This window comes from Narcine bancroftii, chromosome 10 (assembly GCF_036971445.1).
Source record: "Narcine bancroftii isolate sNarBan1 chromosome 10, sNarBan1.hap1, whole genome shotgun sequence".
NCBI lineage: Eukaryota > Metazoa > Chordata > Chondrichthyes > Torpediniformes > Narcinidae > Narcine > Narcine bancroftii.
In genome coordinates this window covers 26,544,408-26,572,121 of record NC_091478.1, presented here as the reverse complement: position 1 = coordinate 26,572,121, position 27,714 = coordinate 26,544,408, and the positions used below count along the sequence as shown (strand labels likewise).

General features: G+C 41.6%; 2 protein-coding genes across 8 annotated transcripts in view; one reads left to right on the top strand and one right to left on the bottom strand.

Moving 5' to 3' along the window:
* zfyve27 (zinc finger, FYVE domain containing 27) overlaps positions 1-3,131 on the bottom strand; it is a 185,029-nt gene extending 181,898 nt beyond the window's left edge. Inside the window, exon 1 of one of the 3 annotated variants that reach the window (XM_069900320.1) lies at positions 2,403-3,131. In XM_069900320.1, coding sequence (XP_069756421.1) covers positions 2,403-2,698 — 296 coding nt within the window. In that variant the 5' untranslated portion in view covers positions 2,699-3,131. The remainder of the gene's footprint in view (positions 1-2,402) is intronic. The other 2 variants (XM_069900318.1, XM_069900317.1) reach the window with 2 other exon arrangements.
* LOC138744343 (zinc finger matrin-type protein 4) overlaps positions 2,872-27,714 on the top strand; it is a 196,231-nt gene continuing 171,388 nt past the window's right edge. For 2 of the 5 annotated variants that reach the window (XM_069900324.1, XM_069900325.1), the window contains exons 1-3: positions 2,872-3,311; positions 11,852-12,010; positions 15,200-15,291. Coding sequence is in view for 2 of the 5 variants with exons in the window: in XM_069900327.1 (XP_069756428.1) it covers positions 21,500-21,574 (75 nt within the window). In the remaining 3 variants the exon portion in view is untranslated. Of the gene's footprint in view, positions 3,312-11,851; positions 12,011-15,199; positions 15,292-21,464; positions 21,575-27,714 lie in introns of those variants that run through there. The other 3 variants (XM_069900327.1, XM_069900323.1, XM_069900326.1) reach the window with 2 other exon arrangements.

Below are 27,714 nucleotides of genomic sequence, written 5' to 3'. Positions count from 1 at the left end.
GTTCTACCCCAACCCTTCTACTGAGCTTTCCATAAATTTCCTCCACCATATTTTTATCCAGTACCCTCTTGAAGGTCTCAATGGAACCTGCCTCCACCACACTTGCAGACAGAGTGTTCTCTGCATCAATGGTGCTCTTATGGAAATGTTTGAGTTTATTGTTATCTGATGATACAAGTACAACCCAATGAAACAGCATTCTCTAAAGCTCAGTGCAAAAACACACACACACATATACACATACAGATAAATGATACATATACATATGCATATATACATATATAAAAATAAATAAATGTTGTTAAATACATGTTAGAGACTATTGGTGGAGAGCTTTAGGTTTTTAGGCATAAATATGCACCATGGGAAGTATTCTGACTGGATGCATTACAGTTTGGAACAGGAACAGTTTGCTCAAGGTTGTAAGAAACATCAGAATTGCGAATGCATCTCTGACCTTCAGGAAAACCAACCTCACCTTCATCGGCACTATCTTCACCACAGGAAAGCTGATAATGTATTAAAGGGCACATCCCACTCTGTTGACATTCTCTTGAAAGTGCGCACTAACTAGGTTCAAGGACAGTTTCTTTCCTACTGTTATCACACCTTTGAATGGACCTCTCACTGGTTAAAAAAAAAGATGGTAACTGCACCTTTCTCTATAACATCATATCCTGCACTTTTGTTTTATTTTTTATTACACCAGCTGTTACACTATGTGGAAGCTGACTTGCCTGGATAGCCCAGAAAACAACATTTTTCATTCTATGTACATGTGACAATGTACAATTCAGATTCCAATCACACACGGCTTAATTTCCTCGAATTACAATCAATCCTTTTTCACTTTGACTTCAGATCCATGACCTCTCAATCAAACTCTTCATCATTTATATCCTTCCATCAAACTCCTCTCAGCCTTCTCTTCACCAAAGGAGAGTCCCAGCCACACTGATCTATGCTTGAAACAGTTGTCCCTCATCCCAGGACCATTCTTATTCATCTTTTCTGGACCTTTTCTAATGTCTTCACACTGTTCTTACAATCTGGCAATCAGAACTGAACATCACACTCTAAATGAGATCCAAGCAATGTCTTGTGACATTCAGAACAACTTCCTTTTCTTTATACTTTGCATCAATTGTTGAAGCCCTGAATATGCAGGGAATAGAGGGATTCGGATCACATGCATGCAGAATTAGTTGAATTTGGCATAATCCTCAATGCATACAGTTTTATGTTCCAATTTCTTGTGCCTTTCAACTTGTTCAACATGCTCTTCCACTTTCATATAACTTCTGCACTCATCACCATTCTTGTTGAAGGCTCTGATCTGAAATGTCAACAATTCTTTTTTCTCCCACTGAGTTCTTCCAGCATCTTATCTTTTTGTCAAACAAGAAAACCTGCAGATGTTGGGGTCAAGTGCAATACACAAATGCAAAGTGAAACTCAGCAGGTCATGCACCATCCATAGGAAGGCTCACCAATGTTTTGGGGCCTGGGCCCTTCAACAGCTACAGACCTGACAAAGGGCCCAGGATCCAAACAGTTTTTTTTTTACTTCCAATGGATGCTGATTGTATTTTGTTCCAGATTTTGGCATCTGCAGTCTTATATCCCTAAGCCTCTATCCTCCAGCATCACATTTAGAACAGGTTCCTCAATTCTAACTTCCCTCTTCTCAGTACATCAGTTCACACATCTCTACATCAAACTCCATCTGACGAACATCTGCCCATTCCAACAGCATGTTTTAATTCAAGTTCAAGTTTATTATCACTTGACTGGACATGTACAACCAGAAAAAACTGGCTTGTTTTCTATAGTGGGAGAGTCTAGGACAAGAGGGCACAAATTCAAGATTGAAGGGCGTCCACTTAGAATAGAGAGGCAGAGAAATTTCTTTACCAGATGATGAAACTGTGGAATCGGTTACACAGGTGGTTACGGAGGTCAAGTCATTGGGTATATTTTGATTCTTGATTAGCTAGACCATCAAAGGTTATGGGGAGAAGGCTGGGAAGTGAGGCTAAGTGGGAGAATGGATCATCTCTTAAATGAATGGCAGGGCAGACTCAATGGGATGATTAGCCTACTCTTGCTCCGATGACTTATAGTTTATAATCACATATATGCATTATATAACCACAAATATATATAAAAATAAAATACAGAAATATTTTAGAATAATTTACTCAGTTACAGGATACACAGCCTGTGAGAAGAAGCTAATTCCCACCCTGGCAATCCTGATTTTGATGCTCCTCTACTTCCTGATGGTAGTAAGCCAAAGAGACATCAGAATGTGTGGAATTCCAATGCATTATTCCATTACAATCTATTGTGAGGTTTGCAACAATAATAATTAAAAAATACATATCTAGCAAATGATATACCTGATTAAATACTTCACCAGCTCCCAGAAGTCACGCAGCGGTTCAGCCAAGATCTCCAGCCTCTTGAAAGCCACCACCAGGCTGAGGAGGTCCAGTGTCTGAGGAGGATTGTGCTTGTCTGCCGGCTCCAGTGTGGCTCCAGTCTCTGGGTCGGGGAGGGGGCTGCTGCTGTTGCCCCCAAGAGGTGAACTGCTGGTGCAGGTAGTGGTGGTAAGGCTCCCAGCAGAATCCTTCCTGTCCACACTCTCAGGTCCAGCAGCCTCACAGCTGGGAGCAGTGCCCACAACTGGCTGCATGGCCCCAAAAATCCAGATCCAGCAAAAGTAATGTGTAATATCTGCAGCAGGAATGGAAATGTTTTGCAGAATATATCAATGCAACTTATGCATATGATATGCAAATGTTTATAGCATACCAATGATGCAGTTAAATCATTTATCCTGTTCCAGAAGGGAGGTCAGGACAGATGTGGCTGCTCCTGGGACGGGGTCAGAAGTCGTCACGTTGCTAGGAGACGGGCCCGGTGGCGGCCATGACGGCTTTGGGCTCGCAGGCAAGTCGGCTGCTTTATTCTTCCGCTCCCCCGTCCGCCGCCTCCTCTCCAGCCGACTGCTACCAAGCGCTCGCAGCGGCTCCCCCAGAATCAGCCTTGCTTCCGCCTTCGCCTCCTCTTCGGCCGGGCTGCGCAGCCAATGGCGCTGCTCTCTCAGTGCGGCACCGTCAAACTAGGCCCCGCCTACAGGCAATCGAGAGCCGAGCTCATCGATGGATGGGGGCTGCGGGCCCCGCTAGTTACCATGGAGACGCGTCGCCTCTCTTCAGACGCTGCCTGACCCGAGTATTTCCACTGTTTATTTTAATCTTGGCTTTAACAAGTGTGAGGTGTTGCACATTTGAAGACAAACCAAGGTAGGACATATACGGTAAACAGTAGGGAGCAGAGGGATCTGGGAATGCAGACACATAATTCCCTGAAAGTAACATAACCACAGTCAGAAAACGAGCTTAGTAAGAGAGTACTGTGTGCTCAGCAATGGAGAGGACATCAGTGCACTGGAAGGCGTGCAGTGGTGGAGATTCATCAGGATACCAAAAGGTTTGGGAGCTCCTAAATGAATTGTTTGCATCAGTATTCATTCAGGAGACGAACACAGAGTCCATAGAAGTGAGGCAAAGCAGCATTCAGGTCATGGGCTGTATACAGATTACAGAGGAAGATGCGCTTGATGACTTGAGGCAATATTTTTTAAATTTAGGCATGCAGCATGGGAACAGGCCTTTTAGCCAACGAGTCCATGCCGCCCAATTACACCCAATTGATCTACAGCCCTCGGTTCGTTGTGAAGGGTAGGAGGAAACTGCCATCCGGAGGAAACCCACGCAGACATGGGGCGAACATACAAACTCCTTACAGACAGCGACAAATTCGAACCCCGATTCCAATCGCTGGCACTGTAACAGCATTAACACTAACCACTACATCCAATGACCTTGAGGGAGGCTTGTGCAGAAACTACAGGGGTCCTATCAGAGTGATTTAAAACTTCCTTAGCCACGGATGAGCGCAGGAGGATTGTTATATAGTTTAAGAATAAGAATTTGGGCGACACAGTTAGCAAACCGGTTAGTGTGATGCTATTACAGCATCAGCAAGCCAGGTTTGAACCCGGTGCTGTCTGGAAGGTGTTTGTTTGTCTTCCCCGTGTCTGTGTGGGTTTCCTCCAGGTGCTCGTTTCCTCCCACCCTTATAAAATTATGCATGGGATTTTTAGGTTATAGGGTATTTGGGTGGCACAAGCTCATGGCCCAGAAGGGTCTGTTACCATACTGTATGTCTTGATTTAAAAAATAAATAAAATTTAAAATAATCTAGGTAATTATAGGTTGTTGAGCCTAATGTCAGTAGTGGATAAGTCATTGGAAGGTATCTTAGAGACTGGATATATAAGTACTTCAATGGACAGGGACTAATTAGGGATAGTCACATGGCTTTGTGCGTGGTAGATCATGTCTAACCATCATATAATGTTTTTGAAGAGTTAACAAGGAAAGTTGATGAAGGAAAGGCAGTGGATATTGTCTACATGGACTTTAGTGAGGCCGTTGACAAAGTCCTGTCTTGGTCGGTATCAAGGATGAGGTAATAAATTAGATAAGACATCGGCTTTGTGGGAGAGTGGTAGTAGATGATTGCCTGTGACTAGTGACTAGTGGTGTGCCTCATGGATCAGTGCTAGGTCCATTGTTGTCTATCATCTACAGTATATCAACGATCTAGATAGCAATGTGGTAAAATGGATCAACAAATTTGCAGTTGGCAGGAAGATTGGGGTGTAGTGGACAGCAAGAAAGGCTTTCAAAGTTTGCAGAAAGATCTGGATCAACTGGAAAATTGGGCTGCAAAATTGAAGGTGGAATTTAATGCAGACAGGTATTTGGAAGGACAAACCAAGGTAGGATAAATATAGTTATTGGTAGGACACTGAGGGATCTTGGAATACAGGCACATTATTCCCTGAAAGTGGCATCACAGGTGGATAGGGTTGTAAAAAGAGCTTTTGGCATACTGGCCTTCATAAATCAAAATATTGAGTACAGGATTGGGATGTTACGGTGAAAGTCCTATAAGTTGGTGGTGAGGTCAAATTTGGAGTACTGTGTGCAGTTTTAATCACCTAACTACAGGAAAGATATCAATAAGATTGAAAGAGTGCAGAGAAGATTTACTAGGATTTTGCCAGGACTTGAAGAACGAAGTTATAGGGAAAGGTTAAACAGATCAGGACTTTATTCCCTGGAGTGTTGGAGAATGAGGGAAAAGTTGATAGAGATATACAAAATTATGAGGGGTATAGATAGGATAAATGCAAATAGGCTTTTGCCACTCTGGTCAGGTGAGACAAGTACAAGAGGTCTAGGGTTAAGGGTGAAAGGTAAATTGTTTTACGGGAACGTTAGGGGGAGCTTCTTCATGCAGAGGATGATGAGAGTGTGGAACGAGCTGCCAACAGAGGTGGTGGATCATGATTACATTTCAACATTTAGATGAAATTTGGATCAATTCATGGATGGGTGGGGCTTGGAGGGAGATGTCCCAGGTGCAGGTCAGCGAGACTTGTGGAAATATGGCTTGACAAGGGCTAGATGGGCCAAAGGGTCTGTTTCTCAGCTGTAGTATTACATAGTTCTATGCAGGCAGGAGAGATTTAATTTGATTCAGATATAGTAGGCCAAAGGGTGTGTTCCTGTGTTGTACTGATCTATGTTTGAAAGTAAAATCTATGACATTTATAAATGCCTTGCATTGTATGTATCATGGTATACCAAGTACAGTGAGAAAGGTTCTTCCATGAGCAGTACAACAGATTATCTCTAACATTCGTACAACCATGTAAAGACCACGGGATTACAATGAAAAGGTAGATCAATCATCACCAAGCAAGGGCAGCACAAGAGCCCTGTTGTGGGGTTTCTTCAGGAGCCCGATGGCTGTGGGGAAGGAACTGTCCTTAAGTCTGTTGGTGCAGGATTTTACACTCTTGAGCTTTCTCCCCACTGGGAGGAGCAACAAGAAAGAGTGTCGAGGAAGTGATACGTCCTTCAGTAATATTGGCTGCCTTTCATGGAATCCTGGACATCGAGAGATTAGATGGAGTCCCTGGAGGGGAGGGAAGTTTGTGTGATGTTCTGAGCTTCATTCGCCACCTTCTGCAGCTTCTTCTGACTTTGAGCAGAGCAGTTCCTGACCCATGCTTAATGCACCCAGTAAGTCTGTTTTTGATTATGAACCTGCAGCACATTTTAAAGGTACCAGCAAATAAACAAGACCATAATACATAGGAGCAGAAATAGCCCATTCAGCCCATCAAGTCTGCCTACCATTTAATCATGAGCTGATCCATTTTCCCACTCAGCCCCACAACCCAGCCTTCTCCCCATTACATTTGATGCCCTGATCTCTGCTTTAAATCCACCCAATGACTTGGCCTCCACAACCACCTGTGCAACAAATTCCACAGATTCACCATCCTCTGGCTAAAGAAATTCCTCCACATCTCTGTTCTAAGTGGACAGCCTTCAATCCTGAAGTTGTGCCCCCTTGTCCTCAACTATCCCACCATGGGAAAGAACCCTTCTACATCTAGTCTGACCATGGCTTTCAACATTTCAATGAGATCCCCCCCCCCCCCCCCCTCATTCTCCTAAATTCCACTGAGTGCAAGCCAAGAGCCATTAACTGCCATGTCCTGTTATCAACACTTGGTCAATAGCCTATGAGACTTTGCAATTCATATGCTCTTCTTAGTATTTGTTTAAATATTAATTTTAAAATTGTATTAAATAAAATTTGTCTCACTTGGAATGTAAACAATAACTCCAATTATAGCAAGATATCATTGCTACAATGGTTAGTGTCTTCCAGCAGCATTGCCAGAAACTTGGTCACTGCAACCTGCATTTAACACCTATTTGTATATATAAAACAATGATAATTTGCAGTTAAAATCATTTTTATAACATCAAATTGCTTTAAAATAACTTGTAATAAAAATGATTTGCATTATTAACAGCATCTGATTAAGGCTACTTACATTCTTGGCAACGTTAATTTGCACTTATAATCATTTGCATTCATAACAGGTTCATAAATGTATAAACTTACATTAATGACAACTGCAATAACATAAACCTGAAATTATTCCATTCATTAAAATACTGTAGAAGAAGGGTTACAAAGATCGAGTGTTTTCTTTTGTGTATTTTTCTAAGCAAGTACAAAATCTACTCACGAATGTCTGTAAAAGCAGAACCCGTTTTTTACCCCGGGGACTGGGATGAGACAAACTCCATTAGACAACCCTCAATATTAGCGTGAGTGAATGTTTATTTCCTGATAGTCGGACTTTTGTAGGAGCTCCCTCATAATCAATTTCTCCTCCCATTTATGGAAGTTAATAAATTACTTATCCTACATTAAAATTCTAAAACTATTTAACTACCATTGAAACTCATCCTTTACCCTTCTCTCATCGCTAATCTCTGAGGACCACAAGACATAGGAGCGGAAATATGCTATTCAGCCTATCAAGTTTGCCCTGCCATTCAGAATCAGCGCCAGAAAGAATGTTAGAATGGTTGGAGGTGGGGGGGGGGGGTGGGTGGGTTGCTGTTACATCATCAGCCCCTCCGATGAGGGTGCGAAGAGCAGTTTTTATGGAGTCAAGCATCATTAGCCACTAGTGACGCTTGACGCAAGCTAATGATACCAGAGGGGATGGAGGTGGGTCTGACGGCGAGCGATGGCCACGACTGTATGGGAGGGCCACAGCACCTTACTTGAGGCGGGAAATGCCTGTGGATGCCCCTGCTTTGCGCCGACCCTTTTGCCATTTAATCTTGAGCTGATTCTTTTCCCATTCAGCCCCATTGCCCGGCCTACTCCCCATAACCTTTCATGCCTTGACTAATCAAGAACCTATCAATCTCTGCCTTAAATACACCCAATGACTTGTCTTCCACAACTGCCTGTGGCAACAAATTCCACAGATTCACTACCCTCTGGCTGAAGAATTTCCTATGCATTTTTGTTCTAAGTGGACACCCTTCATTCCTGAAGTTGTACCCTCCTGTCCTATCTCCGTATCTCTGTTCTAAGGAGATGAAAGACAGGGAAAACAAGGGACAAAAAAAACCAGCAGAGGGCGATTGATAAAAGATGGAATTGTAATTGGAGCAATTTCCATTTAAAATCATTTACATGTCTAACAACGTAACTATTTGCAGTAATAGCAATTTTCAATTACAATTTAACTTTAAAACATGTTGCAGTTGTAACAATTTAGCTTTCATACTTGCTTTTATGACATTTTAGAGCAATTTACAATCAGTAGTGTATAAGGAGTTATCAGGTAGATGCAAGTCTTGGAACTACTGGGCCACCATTTGGGCCCCTAAACAGTCCTTCCAAGTGAAGCTTCACTTAACATAAATCTGCAGAAGTCATCTACGGCATCCGATGCTCCAGTTGTGGCCTCCTCTATATTGAAGATACTGGACGCCGACTGGGAGATTGTGCACCTTCGCTCTTGTGATGGTACACCAACAGCCTACTGCAGGGGGCAACCTCTGTACCTGCAGGAGTGTAAGGGGACAGGACAACACCTGGACGGCTGTCAATCAGTCAGCCTGAATGGATCAAGCCCCATCCGGTCGGGGGTCAATCACCCTCCGGGATATAAGCCTGTGCTGGCCTCCCGAGGCCTCACTCAGAGTTGCTGCAGCCACAGCCAGTCTGGCTCTGTGGAGGTTTTTGTGGATTAAAGCCTGTTGATCGGTCTTTACCTTGTGTGTGTCTGATTCTGTCTAACAGTGCACCACAGCTCTGTAATAGCGGGAACTTCCCAGTGGCTGACCTTTTCAATTTCTCACTCCATTCCCATGCCGACGTGTCTGACCATGGTCTCAGGCTCTGCCAGATTGAGACCACCCACAAACTGGAGGAGCAACACAATATATTCCATTTGGGAACTCACCAACATGATTGCATTAACATCAACGTTTTGGTTTCTGCTATTCCCCTTCTTCCATCTCTTATTTTCCCCATCCTTTCCTCCAGCTCCCACCCCCTGATTCTCTGCCTGTCTTCTGTCTCTGTCTATCTCTCTCTCTCTCTGTCTCTCTCTCTCTCTCTTTCTCTTGCTCTCTCATTTCCCATCCCTCTGTCTCCTTTCCTCCAGCTCCCACCCCCTGATTCTCTGCCTGTCTTCTGTCTCTTCTATTTCTCTATCTCTGTCTCTCTTTCTCTTTCTCTCGCTCTCTCATTCCCCATCCCTCTGTCTCCTTTGTATTCACAGAGCTAGCTCCCTCCTCCGATCAATTCTCAGGTTTTCTCTACTGCCCTCCTATCTATTTCCACCTATGGCCTCTTTGCTGTTGGCCTGGGATCATTCCCCTCTCCTTCATCCTTCCTAATCTCACCATTTTATTCAGACATCTTTCTGCTTTCTGCTCATTTGTTGAAGAAGGGCTCAGGTCCGAAACATTGATGATATATCTTTACCTCCTGTAAGTGCTGCGGAACCTGCTGATTTCCTCCAGCACTTGGAACTATATGAGCAGCTTGGCTGAAGGCACAGCTGATTCCAGAATACTTGCTTCATAGCCAAACCAATCTCAGGTGAAAATTCTCATTCAGTCACAAACAACAGAATTCCAAGCCACGAGTTTGATGCCTTTTAGTGTGTTTTAAATTGTTTTATATCTGTGGAGATACTCTCTTTCATTTGTCCTGGTAATCAAAATTGACCGAAACTGTTTAACAGGCTGCATCTTTTTTTCTGTAGAGTGATTTTGTTGCTATGAAATAATTTAGAAAGGAGCAAATGTTTCATCTGGGCCAAGAGGAGCTAATGCAGAGAATATCAAGAGTATAACCGAGGACTAACAAAGATGAACCCGAATGAATGAAAGTTTATTGTCGTATACATAAGTACAATGTACAGATGCACTGAAATTCTTACCTGCTGCAGCCACACAGATACAACCTTGTCTTGTTCAACATTGTTATATTATAACATTGTTGAGAAAAAAATTTAAATAAAATACGCTGTATAAAATTGGTTTTGTTTAATGTCGTTTCACTTAAAGTAGCACTTTCCAAGAACATATCAACAACACATGAGGATCTGTTGGACATAAGAAACACTAACAAAAACAGTCAATATTTCCATGATATCATCACAAGATACAGGAGCAGAAATAGGCTATTAAGCCCATCAAGTCTGCCTCACCATTCATTCATAAGCTGATCCATTTTCTCACTCAGCCCCACTGCCCGGTCTTCTCCCTATAACCTTTGATGTCCTGGCTAATCAAGGACCCATCAATCTCAGCCTTATACACCCAATGACTTGACCTCCACAACTGCCTCTGGTGACAAATTCCACAGATTGACCACCCTCTTTGTATGCCATGATTCAGAAAAATAAATGATAAATATAAAGGGATAGAGATATAAATATTCACAATTACGGTTAGTACAAAGAAGACTGCAGCTTCAAAATTGGAGGCAGATTTTTTGAAGGTCGCAGAGTCATTTATAGTTTGGGTTAGGGTAATACGGGGAGATTCAAGAGCCTGATAACTGTTAGAGGAAAAAACCTGTCCTTGAACCTAGAGGTGCTGGTCTTCAGGCTTCTGTACCTTCTGCCTAAAAGGAGCACTGAGAAGAGATTGTGACCAGGGTGATGGGGTTCCATTATGGTGTTGGCTGTATGCTTGAAGCATCGCCTCATATTGATGTCTTCAATGAATGGGAGGTCAGTACCAGTGATGGACTTGGCTAAATTTGCCACTTTCTGGAGCCTTCTGCATTCCTGGGTATTAGAGTTTCCAAACCAGACTGTGATGCAACCACAGTATTTTCCACAGTGCACCTCTAGATATTTGATATTCGACGATGTGCCAAATCTCAGATTTCATATTTATTGTCAGAGTACATACATGATATGATACGCAGCCCTGAAATTCTTTTCCCTGCCTACAAGGAAGAATTACCTTATTGGCAGTGCCAAAAAAAATTGTACACAATATCCACATGTAAACAAATGAAGAAATGCGAAAAAAAAAACTGACTGTGCATTACAGAGAGAAAAGAATCAATAAAATGGAAAAGTGAAGAGTCCTTAAATGAGTCACTGATTGAGTTTGTTGTTGAGGAGTCAGATGGTGGAGGGGTAGCAGCTGTTCCTGAACCTGGTAGTGTGAGTCTTGTGGCACCTAGACCTCTTTCTTCTCAGACGAATCTCCTCAGACTCCTTAGAAAGTAGAGGCATTGGCATGGCATCTTCACAATTGCCTCTATGTGCTGACTCCAGGAGAGGTCCTTCGATATGTGGACTTGCAGGAATGTGAAGGCACTAACACCCTCCACCTCCATCCCGTCACTGAGGACAGGTCCATGGCCCCTCTGCCCCCCCCCCAAACTTTTCTGCCTTCATTTTAATTTCTATTATGGAAAATGCATGCAGTATGCTCAAATAGAAAGTTTGTTTAGTTTTCTGAATCCTTTACTCCTTTGTTCAGGGAATATTGGTCAGAAAGGACCATTCATGAAGTGAGAGATAAAATTTACCCTCAGCAGATGGCAGCAGAGTACCAGTCATTGATGCTGATCTGTTGAGAAGCTGCATTCTCCTGACACCTTTCCACCCTCACACACTCCTGAGGAACTCAGTGGCCGAAAGAGCACCCCTGAAGTACAGTCGCTATTGCAGAGAACTAAGCAGTCAAACTGTGCACAACAAGCTTCCCAAAATAGTCAAAGGCTCTCACATATTCACACCCACAGCCTTCTGTACTGCTCCACACAGACTCCCATCCCTCTTCCCTATCTGCCCTATTGCATGGTTTCAACCTAGAACACTGATGAGCATCTGTTGCTTCCACAGATGCTCCTGACCCGATGAGTTCTTCCAACGATCTTTGACTCGGAGACACACTGGAGAGGCTGCAGGTGCTGGGATCTGAAGCCAAGCACAGCCTGCATAAATAGGGTAGACAGCCAGCACCTTTTTCCTGAGGACAATACCAGAGGACATCTGTTTAAGGTGAGGGGAGGAAAATTTAGGGGAGACATCAGAGGTAGGTTTTTTACATAGAGAATGCATTGCCAGGCATGCTGGTGAAGGCTGGTACTATAGAGACATTTAAAAGACAGGCACATGGATGCAAGAAAAATAGAGGATTATGGGTGTGAGGTAAGGAAAGGCTCAATTGTTGATTAGATTTATATAGGTCAGCACAATCTCATGGGCCGAAGGGCCTGTACTGTGCCGTAAGTTTCTATGTTTTAGAACTGAATAAATTTAATGCAGAAGCTGTGTGAAGAGGCCAGGGTGTAGGGTGTAAAAAGGTGAAGGGTGTGGGAGGTGTCATAACAGGAAGCATGGTTTTAATGACAGAGGCTGGGGAATAGACAAAAATCCATGACCTCCTGCTCCTCATCAAAGTGGCACCAGCACCTTCTATGAGAGTGGGCAGGGCCTCAGTTTTACAGCCCAATCCCACTGCCAGAACCTGTAACTCCTTGCCTGCCGATGAGGTGGAGCAGATTCCAGAAAGAACTGGGAGAAGAGAGAGTATAAATTTCCAGTCCCCGGATATCCTGATGTCATAGCACTTGGCTCATTCATTGGTGAGTCAGGGGTCCAGAGAGCACCGGGAACAGAAACAGACTGTTGGCTGTGGTGTGTGGCCAGGATTAGAATGCCATGATCCAGAATTCCAAGGTCAGGAATGCCGGGAATGTTTGCAGCCAGATGCAAGGTTGTTGATTAGGACTGAAGGACTGATCCGTCACACCCCGAACACACTCTCTACTCCCATCAGAGAGAAGATTCAGGAGTGTGAAAGCTCACACCAGGAGGGGGGGGGGGGGTTAAAGGCAGTTTCTTCGACACAGCTATCAGGCTCCTGAATGATCCCCACAACAGTACTCTCATAATGCCCTTGATAAGTGCCAACTGATCCTTTCACTGTAACAATCCACACTGTACAGGGCTCTTCCTCTTTGTACTACAGTCTGTATGTTATAGTTGACTTGCTAGACTGCCTGTGAAATGAATCTTCTCATTCTGCTAGGTATAATGAGACAATAAAATTGAAACTTGAACAAACTTTGTTTGAGGTGCCTGTCGTTTCCCGCTCCTTTAAACTCACTGATCTTACAGGGAAATTCATCATACATTGTGTGATATAAAATAGTGAAATTGAAGTGTGTTTGATGTTTAGATTCAAGATTCTGGTTTATTGTCCTGTACAAACTAAAGTTTTTCCTCTGTCTACCCTGTAAAGGCCACACAAAGAGGTGTCACGATCCAACAGAAAATTGGGGATGAGAAAGAGAAGCAGAAGGGTGTCCCCTCAGAGACATTGAGTGTTCATGAATCCTGCCAGCTCCTCCGATGCCGCCACCTTCTGTGCCCCCATAATCTCCATAGACATGTGACTTCCTTTTCAATCCGGTGGTGACCCCAAGCTCCAGGTGTCTGAGTCTCCCTTCTTGGCCCCTGGTTCCCAATTCTCAAACCAATTTGGCGTGAAGCCAGTAAACTTTATCCATCTGTCTGATCTGCAGGAGTGAGCAGGGCAGTCCATGCAGAAGGCTGGAGATGGGTCAAGTACAGGATTGACAGAAGCAACATGAGAGGTTATTGTCCTATATGTGAGTTTAACACAGAGTATGGTAGAACAGTGGGATAAGGGAATACAGATACGTAATTCCCTGAAAGTGGCGTTACAGGTGGATAGGGTTGTTGAGAGAGTTTTTGGCATATTGGCCTTCATAAATCAAAGTATTGAGTATAGAAGTTGGGATATTATGGTAACATTTGGTGAAGCCAAATTTGGAGTATTGTGAGCAGTTTTGGTTACCTAACTGCAGGAAAGATATCTATAATATTGAAAGAATGCAAAAAAGATTTACTAGGATGTTGCCTGGACTGAGTTACAAGGAAAAGTTAAACAGGTTAGGACCTTATTCCCTGGAGTGGAGAAAAATGAGGGGAGATTTTGTAGATGTATTTAAAATTATGATGGGTATAGACAGAGCAAATGCAAGTGGGCTTTTTTCATTGAGATACAAACCAGAGGACATGGGTTAAGGGTGAAAGAGGAAACGTTTAGGGGGAGCTTTTTCACACAGAGGGTGATGGGAGTGTGGAATGAGCTGCCAACTGAAGAAGTGAATGCAGGCTCAGTTTTAACATTTAAGAAAAATTTGGACAGGTGTATGACTGGAAGGGGTAGGGAGGGGTATGGTCTGGGTGCAGATCAGTGGGACAAGGCAGAATAATAACTCAACAGACTCGAAGGGATGAAGCACCTGTTGTTGTGCTATAATTTTCTAAGGTCCTACATTACAAAAACAGCTTCTTCCCTCTGCCATCAGATTTCTGAATGGACAACAAACTGTGGACACTATCTTACTTTATCTATTTTTTTACACTAGTTATTTATTTTTCTAAATCTTCTATTTACGGAATTGTAATTAATAGCAATCTTGCATCTGGTTCTGCACAATACTGTTGCTGCAAAACAACAAATTCATGACACATGTTCATGACAATAAATCTGATTCTGATTCTATGGTAACAAGTGCTATAGCATCATTCAGCTGGGATACAGGCCCTTCAGCCCAACTCATCCATGCTGACCAATTTGCATACCTGAGCCAGTCCCTTTTGCCTGCATTCGGCCCACATCCCTCTGAAACTAAATATTTTTTAAACATTGTGATTCTCCCAAGCTCTACCACTTAATCCAGCAGCTTGTTACATACACTCACCACCCTCTGCGTGAAAATCGTATGTCTCAGGTTCCCTTTAAATCTTTCCCCTTTCACCTTAAGTCTATGCCCTCTAGTTTTAGACTCCCCTAATCCTGGGAAAAAGAATCAGAATCAGGTTTATTGTCGTAAACATGGGTCATGAAATTTGTTGTTGGGCAGCAGAGCAAGGTGCAAAATTACTATAAATTAAATTTCTGTAAATACAAGATTTTTTTTAAAATTAGTACAAAAAGAGAAAAAGTAAGGGAGTGTGCAGAGGTTCATTGTGAGCATTCACTTTATCCATACCCCTCGTGATTTTATAAACCTCTATAAGGTTGCCCACAATCCAAGGAACAAAGTCCCAACTTTTTCACCTTCTCTTTATAATGCAAGCCCTCCTGTCTCCTCCCTCCACCCCCCCCCCCCCCATAGACCAGGTAACTTCCTCATAATTCTTTTCTCACAGGTGGGATCGTTTCTTCATACTTTCCAGCTTCCAAAGCCTTTTCAAAACATTGAAAATGTTGAAAATACTCAGCAGGTCGGACTGTGGCCAAGGTGAGATAAATACTTGATTAATATTTCAGGGCTCAGACCCTCCCTCAGAGGTTGGAAAGTAAACATTGGCAGTAAATTGAGAAAACTGCAGATGCTTGAAATCTGAAATGCTTTTGCAGCTTTCAGTTTTTCAATTTTTAATTTTTTTTTATATTTAGAGTTTGAAGCACGATCAGTTACACAAAGACTAAAGTTGCCGAAACTGATGGACAGCATCCTTGTGATGGTTGCTCACATTGACCCAGACTCGAACTGGGGGCAGGCTTGTGGCATGACAGCCTTTATGGGGAAGAATGGGGGTGGAGTCATGAGCCGGCCAGTGAGACCAGGAAAGGTCATGACATTTACTTATGGCAAATATATACAATAGTGGTTTCACCACAAAGATGCAGCAGGATAACAGGCGTTTCCAGCCCATGAGTCAGCACTAACCCATATGACCAATAAATCTACCATCCCCCTACGTCTTTGAAACAAGGGAGGAAACCAGAGCTCTCAGAGGTAACCCCTACAGATCACAAGCCGACAGTGTCGGAAAGCTTTTGATAGAGTAGAATGGGAATATTTATTCAGTGTATTAGAGAAATGTAATTTTGGTCCCCAGTTTATAAATTGGATTAAACTAATATATTTATCTCCTACAGCATCAATTTTTACTAATTCAATTAAATCCAAACCTTTTAAATTGTGTTGTGGAACTAGGCAGGAATGTCTTCTAAGCTCGTTATTATTTAATTTGGCTTTGGAACCTTTAGCAGTGGCTTTACAGCAATCAGCTGATATCTCAGGAATCACAAGAGCTGGAAATGTTCACAAGATGTTGCTATATGCAGATGACCTTTTGTTGCATATATCAAATCCTGATTGGTCGATCCCATCCATTTCACCACTTCTTATCAATTCAGGCAATTTTCAGGATATAAATTGAATTTGCAGAAGAGTGAGCTGTTCGTTTTGGGGTCTCCTTGCTCCCTAGATTCCTCTATTCCTTTTAAAATAGCTAAAAAATCAGTTCAACTATCTAGGTATTACTATTACTAAGAAATTCAATAATTTGTTTAAAGATTTTTTTTACCTTAATGAGTCTTTAAAGTCCTTGACACAGTGGTCCCATCTTTCAATGACATTAATTGGACGAGTCAATATTATTAAGATGAATATCCATCCTCAATTCTTATAAATTTTTCAAGCTATACCCATTTTTGTTCCCAAATTCTTTTTTGATTCATTGGATTCTATCATATCTTTTATATGGAAAAATAAATGCCCCCATCTTAGGAAAGTCTTCCTTCAAAATGTTTTTTTAAAAAAACAGGGACTTGGCATTATCTAACTTTAGATTTTATTATTGGGCAGCTAATATGAGATACATTACTTTTTGGATTCATCATAAGGAAAATTTAGGTGCATTAAGTTGGATTAATTTAGAAATTAAATCGACTAAAAAATATTTTCTTCTTTTGATACTTGGGGCACCTTTACCTTTTCTTAGCATCCAAATTAACTGATAATTTTGTTGTTGACATACATTGAGAATCTGGTTTCAATTTAGAAAATAATTTGGGTACCATAGATTTTTATTAATTAGTCCTAGTTTAGGTAATTCCATTTTTTTTTACCTTCAGTTCAAGATTAGTGGTTATCATCAGTGGTTAAATTTAGGTATCCACTCTTCTTTAAGATATTTTTACTGACCAGAATATTGTTTATTTTGAACAATTATACATCAAATTTAAAATACCTAGACATTTATTTTGCTATTTTTCAGGTTAGAAGCTTTTTAAATTTTTTAATTTTGAAGCTCCCCGAAGACATAGAATCTAATATGATAGGGATGATTTATAATTTTCAACCTAATTATAAAGGGGTTGCATCTGGCCTTTATGAATTACTTCTAAATTCTAGGGATAGTTTGCTGGACAGAATTTAAAAAATTAAAAAAGATTTTCAACAGCCAATTTCTGAAACTACATGGAGTTCTATTCTAAAAGCAAGTGCATTCATCCTCTCTTTGTGCTGGACATTCATTATTACAACTTAAGGTAGTACACCGAGCCCACTATTCCAAAGTTCAATTGGCTAAATTCTATTCTAATCTCTCTTCTAAATGTGATAAATGTGTAAGTGAAGACGGTTCACTGGATCATATCTTTTGGCTTCCTTCTTCTCTTTCCAATTTTTGGGAAGGGGTATTTCATACCTTGTCTTTAGTTCTTAATATTAATTTGATTCCAAATCCTTTTATTGCTCTCTTTGGAATAAGTGGGCGCCATCTGGTTTAATTCTGACTGCTTCACAATCCCACACACTTGTCCTCGTCTCCCTTATCGCAAGAAGGGTCATTTTAATGAGATGGAAAGATGTCGTCCCTCCCACTCATAATCAGTAGTTGTCTGATGTGATGGCATGTCTGACTTGGGTTAAAATAAAATTAGATGTTCCACTACTGAAATGAATCTTAACTTTTTCTTTGTGAGGTTCTTATTTATTTTCAAAATTTGTAAGATTATAACTAGGTTTTGGTTTTTGAACCCAATGTTTACCTTCCTTTTTTATTATTAGTTGTGGACTGTTTATGTTAGTCAGTAGCCTCTGAAGGGAGGGGATTTAATTAGATAATTAATACAGGTATAATGTTTTTCTTTTTTTAAATGTAACATAGGTCTCAGTACTATTTGTATTGCTCTACAAGATTTGTTAATGCATTATTGTTATGTATCTATGGAACATTTATTTGATTAAACCAATAAAAATATTGGGGGAAAAAAGACTGCCAGATTCGGACCCATGTCACTGGTGCTGTTAATAGCATTGTGCTAACCGCTTGTTAACCATGCCACCTAATTTGTTGTGAAGTGGATCATTTCAGAATTGATGTGACTGGAGAATTTGAGAGTATTGGCTTCAGGGAGAAGTTGGATAAGCTTGGATTATTTCCTCTGGAGTGTTGGGTGCTGAGGGAAGACCTGATAATGATAATTAATTTATTGTCATACACATTGCAAAATGGACATATGCTCCAAAGATTTTACTTGCTGCAACCTAACAGGTACTTATAAAGAAAAACAAGAACAGTAAACAAATTAAATTAAATTAAAAGAGATGATGATAAATATTCACAGTATCCCTTGTGCAAAAAATGTAACTTTGCAACCGTGTTGTGGTGTCAGAGCAGCTAATGTATCAAGGGAGTCTGATAGCTGATGGAAAGAAACTGTTCTTGAACCAAGAGGGTCTGGACCTCAGGCTTCTGTACCTTCTGCCTGAAGGGAGCAGTGAGAAGAGATTGTGACCAGGGTAATGGGGATCTTTTGTGATGTTGGCTGGTTTCTTGAGGCAGAATCTCACATAGATGCATTCAGTGGATGGGAGGTCAGAGCCGATGATGGACCTGTATCTTTTGATACTTTCTCTGGGTAGTTGAATTCCCAAACCAGGCTGTAATGCAACCAGTCAGGATACTGGTATAGGCATGGGTGAGTCTTCTCTGCAGTTAACTTGATGGAAGTGAATAAAAGTAAAAGAGGCATCGACCGGGGAAATAGTCAACATTTTTATCACAGGGTGGAAATGTCAAATATGAACGGGCATAGGGTGAAGGTGAGAGGGAGAGAGCTTAAAGGAGATATACAAGGTACTTATTTTACACAGAGAGTGGTGGGTTCCTGGAACACACTGAAAGGGGAAATGGTGGAAGCAGATATAATAGCAGTGTTTAAGAGGCATTTGAACACGCAAAGAAATGGAGGTACAGGGAACATGTGGAGACATATAGAATTAGTCTAAATTGGCATCATGATCAGCACAGACACGTGGGCTGAAGGGCCTGTTCTTGTGGTGTATTGTTCTGTGTTCTTTGTTATCTGCCTGTTGCTCCAGAGGGTTTTACAGAGTAAGACCCCCCCACTGGTCCACCAGACCTTAAAGTCCGCCCCAGATCTAGAGCAAGGCCCAGTTGGTCTGATGGCTTGGAGGGTTAACAGTTCATTAAGTGAACAGTGTGTATACGTGAAGGATGCTCAATATAGGAGGTCAGATACTGTTTGAAGTTTAACTGTAGACAGAGTTTCTGTTTCTTCCATAGATATGGCTTGTAAGTATGTTTATCTGTCACATTATACTTGATACAGTGAAAAGGGTTCTTCTGAGAGCACTGCTGTGAGGTTCATTCAGGAGACTGATGGCAATGTGGAAGAAACAGTCTTTAAGTCTATTGGTGCATAATTTCACATTCCTGTCAATAATATTGACTCGTCCAATAACATGGATCTAAAGGACATTTCATTCAGACAGAGAGTGGTGGGTATTGTGGAAGGAGCTGCCAGAGGGTGCTAGTAAATGTAATGCTGAAAAGACATTAGGCCAGGTACATGGACAGGGAAAGTTCAGAGGAATGTGCTTAGTCAGGATGAACAAGTTGGGCCAAAGGGCCTGTTTATGTGCCAGAGAACACTAGCATTCCCACAAGTCTGCACAGTTAGTCAAACTGGTACCTCACTGCTCTGGAGACTCAGGTTCAACCTCATGAAATTTGTTGTTTTGTGGCAGCTGTATTGTGCAGAACTGGGTGCAAGATTACAATTTCATAAAGACAAGATTTAAATGCAAAACGAAAAAAAGTGAGGGAGTGCCCATAGGTTCATTGTGAGCATTCACTTTACCCATGCCCTTCATGATTTTATATACCTCTGTAAGGTCACCCACAATCCAAGTCCCAGCCTTTTCACTTTATCCTTAAAACACAAGGCCCCCCCACTGTCTAAGTAACATCCTTATAATTCTTTCTCTGCATGGGTTTCCCACATGCCAAAGATGAGCAGAATAGAGGGTTAAATAGCCAGGGTAAATGTCAGATGTTGAGAGTGGGACATAAGTACATTGGTGAAGTAATCCCTGCCAGCTCTGGAGAAATGGACTCCAGATATCAGAACCACAACCCAACAGACAGATACTGAGTTTCCCCAGAGTCTTGACTTCACGTTTCAATGTCTGCCCAAGAGAAGGTTCACCAGACCAATTCCTGGGATGGCAGGACTGACGTATGAAGAAAGACTGGATAGACCGGGGTTAAACTGGTGTTTTTACTTCAATCATTGCATCTGAAAACTTTCATGTTTTACTCTAGACCAGGGTTATACTCATTGGAAATTAGGAGAATGAGAGGGATCTCATTAAAATGTATAAAATTCTGACAGACTGATGCAGGAAGAATGTTCACCATGTTGGGGAAGTCCAGAACAAGGGGTCACACTCTAAAGAGAACAGAGAAGCCACTTAGGACTGAGGTGAGGAGAAACTTCCTCACTCAAATAATTGTGACGGTGGAACTCCCTCTCACAGAGGATTGTTGAAGCCAGTTCTTTGGATTGGAGAGAAAGCAGGAGGTCACATGATCAGCCATGATAGGATTGAGTGGTGGAGCAAGCTCCAAGGATCAATGGCCTCTGCACTTCCTGAGTGTTTTGTGAGGGTGTTCAACAGACTGAATGCAGGGCGGATATTTCCCCTGGCTGGAGTTCTGAAATGAGAGGATCATCATTTCAGGATAAGAGACAAAGTGATTTGTAACGAAGATGAGTCTTGCTGGCATGGTAGTCAGCAGAGACATGAGGGACCAAAGGGCCTGTTCCTGTGCTGTACTGTGTGCCTTCCCTCAGATGCTAAGTAACCTTTGGAACTGGATAAATATTTCCAGAAGTATCAAGAGGTATGGGGGGGGGGGGGGGATTATGCAATTGGAAAAATGATCAACTTTGTTCTTGATGAAAGGTGGACAGATCTGAAGGGCCGAATCCTCCCATTTTCAGTTCCCAGTGCTTTTTTTTAAAATTAGAGCACTTGAGATAAAGTTGGGGGCGGGTTGGAGAGGATGAACTCAGGGGAATAAAACGAGGGTCAATCAGAGCGAGGGGGATTGCTGTACAAAGCGCTTGCAAGAACTCTATGGGCCGAATGGCTCCCCGTCTGGACATTGGTATTTTTGGAACGTGTGCGTTAAGGACCATGGGCGGAGGGTTGGAAACCAGGCAAGGTCCCACCGTAGTAAAGGTCCCGTAGGGAAATAAATCGTAACCCTTCTCCCTCCCTCTGCACTTGAATGTTGGAGGCGCTGTGTGTTAGAGAGAAAGGGAGAGAGAGAAAGCAAGCATCGTCCATCGCAGACCCGGACGAGCAACAGCACACCTCATTCCCCCCACCCCTCCTGCCCATGGTGCGAACGAAACAAAACAGAGAGGGAGAAGGAGAGGCAAGAGATCATTTCCCACCGACCACCGAAGCGAAGGTAAGGCGAGTTTCAGTGTCCTAAACCAGTCTCCGCTCAACGTTCCGGGTGAAACTAATTGAAGAAGTGCATTGTAACAAAATGCGTCTCTCGCCCTCTTGTTATCTTTATTTCCAATTGAACATCTGAAGACAACCGATTCGTTTCGGCGGCTTTTGGTTGCGCGTGTTCATTGTGGGAGCGTTGAGCGCTGGGGAAAATGAACGAGGGAAAGATTGGTTCGAATGTGTTGAGACACTGATTGGATTTAAAGAAACTCTTCCACCTAAAGGTGCCGCGGTTGTGAACGGTGACCCACTCTCGCTGGGTGAAGCGCCCCAGCAGAAAACTAGCATCTCACCGCCAGGCCCCCTGAGCAGGGAGTGGGCAATCTCTGTCTGGCTACAGAGCAGAGGGACTTCGTGGACGTTATGGATCAGCAATGGGTATCAAGGCTATCTCAGACTGAAAAATTATTGGAAGAAAGGGAAGGGGCAAATCTAAACTAGGGGGGCAATTCTTAAGGGGCTTCGAGGAGAGAGTCTTGGGGGTATGTGGTTACCGTTCGTCGGAAAGTGGCTACAGTACGTGCAGAAAGGCGAATAGCGCAAGGAAATCATTGACTCTGTCCCTCCTGGTGTCTCGGAAGAGCTGCCAACACGTTAAAGTACCTGTCCCATCCCTGCCACTCTCTCTTTTCCCCTCTTTCATTGCGCTGTTATCACACCATGCTGGAGAAACTCAGCAGATCAAACAGTCTACTTTAAGCAGCAAAGATAAAGATGCTTAACCAACGTTTTGGACTTGAGCCCTTCATCAAAGTATGGAAAAAAAAATATAGGCAGGTGCCAGAACAAAATGGCAGGGTCAAGGGTCAGGGGAAGGAGCAGGCTCCAAAAAGCAGGAGGTAATTACTTTGGCTTTTAACACTATACTGGCATTCTGACTTACTGTAACATTAGACCTGCACTTTTTGACTGACTGTACCACTGCTCCTTGCTCTTGTTTTATTATTGTACTACCTGCTGCATTTAAGTATGCGTTGACTGGCCTGGGTAGCACACAAGACCTGTGATAATAAGCAATTAAATGTAATTGATGTGTAAACATTTATAAGATGCTGGGTTGGAAACTAGTCGAGGATTGTGACTTGGGTGCACACTTTGGGAATGATGCTGAGGCCTTTGTGCAAGGTGCTGGGAGATTTATTAATGGTTGCGGGTTTGGGGGAGTTTGGTTAAGAAAAGCTGAGGGTGTTGCAGGGACGGAGATGGTGGGTGTTCAAAGGCACAAGGGCTGCGGCTCGGAGGTGGATAGCTGTTCTTGTTGGTGGAGGTGGGAAACGAGATGGACCGAAGATGAGAAAAGAGAAAATAGGCTGCAATGCCGAGTGGAGTGTATGGTCAGGAATGGAGAAGAGGGAGATTTAAGGATACTTCTTATATATTAGAGGAAAGAATTTGAGCAGGTATGGAAAGAGGGGGCAGAGTGGATGATTACTGCTAGTACAGACTCAAAGGGCTGAACAAGCTCTTCCCATGCTGTGACTGATCTCTGGTTCTATTCAGACTCCCCTTGAAACCAGTTCTGCCGCAGTTCTTACTTGCTATTGAAATCTGATTCCTCATTGGATAATCAGTGAATTTATCACTGTAACAGACAGGTCCCTAATTTGCAAAGCAAACACAAACTGCTGGAGGGTCTCAGTAGGTCAGGCAGCACCCATAGGGAGAGATGGCCAGCCAGCGCCTTGGGTGTGATCCCTTTAACAAGGACCCAACCTGAAACGTTGACAGACCCCTTCCACCCACCAGTGCTGCCTAAGTCCCTTGTAGTCTGCTTGAGGTCACACCACCTGCATCTTTCATGTTTCTTTCTTTGTAATTTACACAAGATGAAAAAGGTTGTGAGGAATGACTCAGTTTGGGACCATCTGTGATGTGAACTTTATATTCATGATTTTGCAGGACGATCTTTTAAATTACTGCCCATAACAATATATGTGCCTTTTTTTAGCTCAGATAGTTGCTATCATTAGAATCTATAGCACTCTCCCTCAAGCTTGTTAAGCCTATGTGGTTCAGTTACTCGATGTGGCAACAAGATCCTCATTCTCACCACCCTCTGGCTGAGGAATGATCCCCTGGGCTCTCTCTTCCAGATGAATCAATGCCAGACCAATGTTATTGTGGTTATGAACATGTAATTAGAAGTGCGGAGATGGAAGCAATGTGGAATTTTTGGATTTTTGTTGCATTGCGTTCTCAGACTTTGAGTAAGCTCTGACAGATTTGAAAGTGCTTTCACAGTTACACTGGAAGCAGTGGTTTAGATTTGGGTGTGCCCTGCTGTTGGGTTCAGAAGCCAGGTGTTGAGACCATAAGACATTGGAGCAGAAATAGGCTATTCATCAACCCTGCCCTGCCATTGGTTGGGTTAAAGCTTTATATACAAACCCAATTGCCAGGGTGGTGACAAATGGTCAAGTTTCATTACCGTTCAAATTGACGCGTTCGACTCGACAAGGGTGTCCATTGTCACCTGCCTTGTTTGCATTGGCTATTGAACCGTTAGCTCAAACAATAAGACAAAATGAACAGATAAGAGGGATGAGAGTTATGGATGAAGAATATAAGATTAACTTGTATGCAGATGATGTTTTGATATATTTGACAGACCCAGAATGATCATTGCTGCATCTGCAGGAATGTTTATTGTAATATGGAACATTATCTGGATATAAGGTTAATTGGGAGAGAAATTTTGCCAGTTGAAGAAGGAGATTATTCAGAATATAAAGATATTATAAAATTGAAATGGTCTGATAAAATTAAATATTTTGGAATAATTCTAAATGCTGATCATAAATCTTTATATGTTAAATTATGTTCCTTTACTAAGAAAGATTAAAGCAAATTTAATAAATGGAAAGGTCTCCCGTTTAATCAGTCGAGTTAACTGTATTAAGATGAATATTTTTCCTCGAATTCAATATTTATTTCAATCAATACCATGTCCTCTTTTAAAGGGATTTTTTAGGATTTAAAAAAAGCCATGAGAGAATTTTTATGGAAAGGTAAATTATCGCGGGTAGCATTATATAAACTTACTTGGAAGTATGCATTAGGTGGGCTTCAATTACCTCATTTTCAAAATTATTATAAAGTAGCCCAGTTGAAATTTATTAGTAGATTGATGGATTTGGACCAATCCCCAAGTTTGGCGAAAGTTGAGATGGCTTACATTTCTAAAATTGAAGTGCATCAATTTATATATCGATGGAATATAAATTTGTTGTGGGAATATAATATGTCGATATTAAAGCATTTATTAAAGGTGTGGACTAAAAGAAATAAGATTTTAGGATCAAAAGGTAAATTATCAATTTTAACCCCATTATATAGTAATCAGCTTATTCCTTTTTCAATATTTAATAATTATTTAAAGAATTGGGATTTTGAGGCTATAAAGACATTGCAGGATTGTTTTGTAGGACAGTTTCTTTCCTTTAATCAATTGAGGGAACGTTTTGAAATTGCTGAAAATTCTTTGTTTGTTTATTATCAACTTCGAGCTTTGGTGAAAGACATGTATGGTAGAGAGATGACTTTACTTGTATTGATGGAATTTGAATCTTTGATTTCTTCTATACCAAAGAAGGGATATATTTCTGTTATGTATCAAGTGTTACAAGACAATATGGATAAACCGGAATGGGACAAGTCTAAGCTTAAGTGGGGAAATTATTTAGCTTTTGTTTTTCCTGAAGATTATTGGGCAGATATGTGCTACGGCAGTGTAACTAAATTGACGATTATATGGAATGGTTAATTATAATTTTTTACATCAGTTATACTTAACTCCAGAGAAATTGAAAAAATATGGTTTTAGTAACTCGGATTCTTGTTTTAGATGTGGTGTATGTACTGGTACCTTTTTACATGCTGTTTAGTTTTGTGTTTATGTACAACCATTTTGGGAAGAAATTAGGGTAATTTTGGAAAAATTATATAACATTAAGTTACCATTAGATCCATCTATTTTTTAATGGGTCATATGGTTCCTTTAAAGGGATTAGGGCTGGATAAATTTTCAAATTGCATTTGTACGTTTAGTACTGTCTGTAGCTTGAAAATGCGTAGCAAGTACATGGAAAGATAACAGTGATTAATATAACGCGATGGCATAATGAATTGAAAGTTTGTATTGTTATGGGAAAAATTACATGTAATTTGCATAATTTTTTTTGTCAATAAGGGTTTACCGTATTTGGAATATATGCATTTAGTTGATGTACTTTGATGTATTATATATTTTTCTTTTTTTTTTAGCTCTCCTTAAGAGCTGGCTGATGGGGTAGGGGGGTGGGAGGGGTATAATTTTTTTAATTTCTTTGTGTCTATGCTTTTAATTTTTATATATATATATAATTATATAAAATTACTTGTATTGGATTGTATATTGTTTTTCTATTAACGATTTTCTTAAATAAATAACATTTTTTTTTAAAAGCCTGCCCTGCCATTTAATCATGAGCTGATCCACTTTCCCGCTCAGCCCCACTCCACGGCCTTCCCCCCATAACCTTTGATGCCCTGGCTAATCAAAAACCTATCAATCTTAGTCTTAAATATACCCAATGACTTGGCCTCCACAACTGCCCATGGTTACAAATTCCACAGATTCACCATCCTCTGCCTAAAGAAATTCCTCCACAGGCATCTCTGTTCTAAGTGGACGCCCTTCAATCTTTAAGTTGTGGCCTCTTGTCCTGGACTCTCCCACCATGGGAAACAACCTTTCTACATCTACTCTGTCTACGCCTTTCAACATTCAAAATTTTTCAATGAGATTCCCCTTCATTCTCCTAAATGCCAATGAGTACAGGCCAAAACTGTAAAATGCTCCCCATGTGATAACCCTTTTATTTCTGGAAACCTTGGTGGTTTCTCTGTTTTAGCCACAGCAGAGCAGCTGAAGGGTTACCGCCACAATAACCATTTCACAATGGTGGCATATATGTTTCTGTTCTCGATCAAGCCGAGCTCTGTTCAGACCTGGGGTCAGACCTCTTCTCAAATCCCAGCACCCAGTCTCCACACTGAACAAAAGGGCCATATGACTCAGCCAGACTCTGAAAGCCACTCATCAGGACATCCTCAGTGTGATGTCTGTACTGAGCCCATTACTGCTGGCTGTGTGTTTACTTCTCTCGTTGTCTTCCACCGTCTCTCCTGTCTATCTCTGACTCTCTTTCTCCCTCACTGTCACATTCTCCTTCTCTCTCCCATTCTCTCTATCACTTTCTCTTCTTCCTCTCTTTCTATCCTGTTTCTCTTTATCTATGTCCTTTTGCTTTCTTCCTCCCCCTGTTTTTCTCTTTCATTTTTTCCTCACGTATACTCTTTCTCATTCTGTTTTTTCTCTTTCTCCCTCACTCTGAATTTTTTCTCTTGTTTCCTCACACTTTTTTCTATTTTCTTTCTTTTCCTGTACTCATTGGAATTTAAGAGAATGAGGGGGAATCTCATTGAAAATTTTTGAACAATGAAAGGAGTGGGCAGAGTAGATGTGGAAAGTTTGTTTCCCATGCTGGTAGAGTCTAGGACAAGAGGACACAAATTCAGGATTGAAGGGCATCTGCTGAGAACAGAGATGCCGAGGAATTTCTTTAGTGAATCTGTGGAATTTGTAACCACAGGTGGTTGTGGAGGCCAAGTCATTGGATGTATTTAAGAATTTAGACTGGTTTATGGATGGGAGAGGTATGGAGGGCTATGGACTGGGTGCAGGTCAGTGGGACTAGGCAAAAAAAAATGGTTCGGCGCAGACTAAAAGGGCTGAAGGGGCCTGTTTCTGTAATGTTCTATTCACTCTTCTCATTCTCTCTATTTTCCTCTCCCTCTCTCTTCCATTCCTTCTTTCTCTGCCTCTCTATCTTTACCACTTTTCTACCATTCTACCTTTTTCTCTCCTTTCCCCAATGTTTGATCTCTCTCGTTTACCCCAGGAGTCTCCTCGGTTCCTGTTGGTTCCTTAGAGACTCTAATATTTCCAAATTTGAGTGCCTCACTCCAACCCTCACCAATTTCTCCAGAAAATCTGACTCTATCCCTTCTTCTTTGTTCTTTATTTTTTTTATTTTTTGTTCCTTGCCTCTT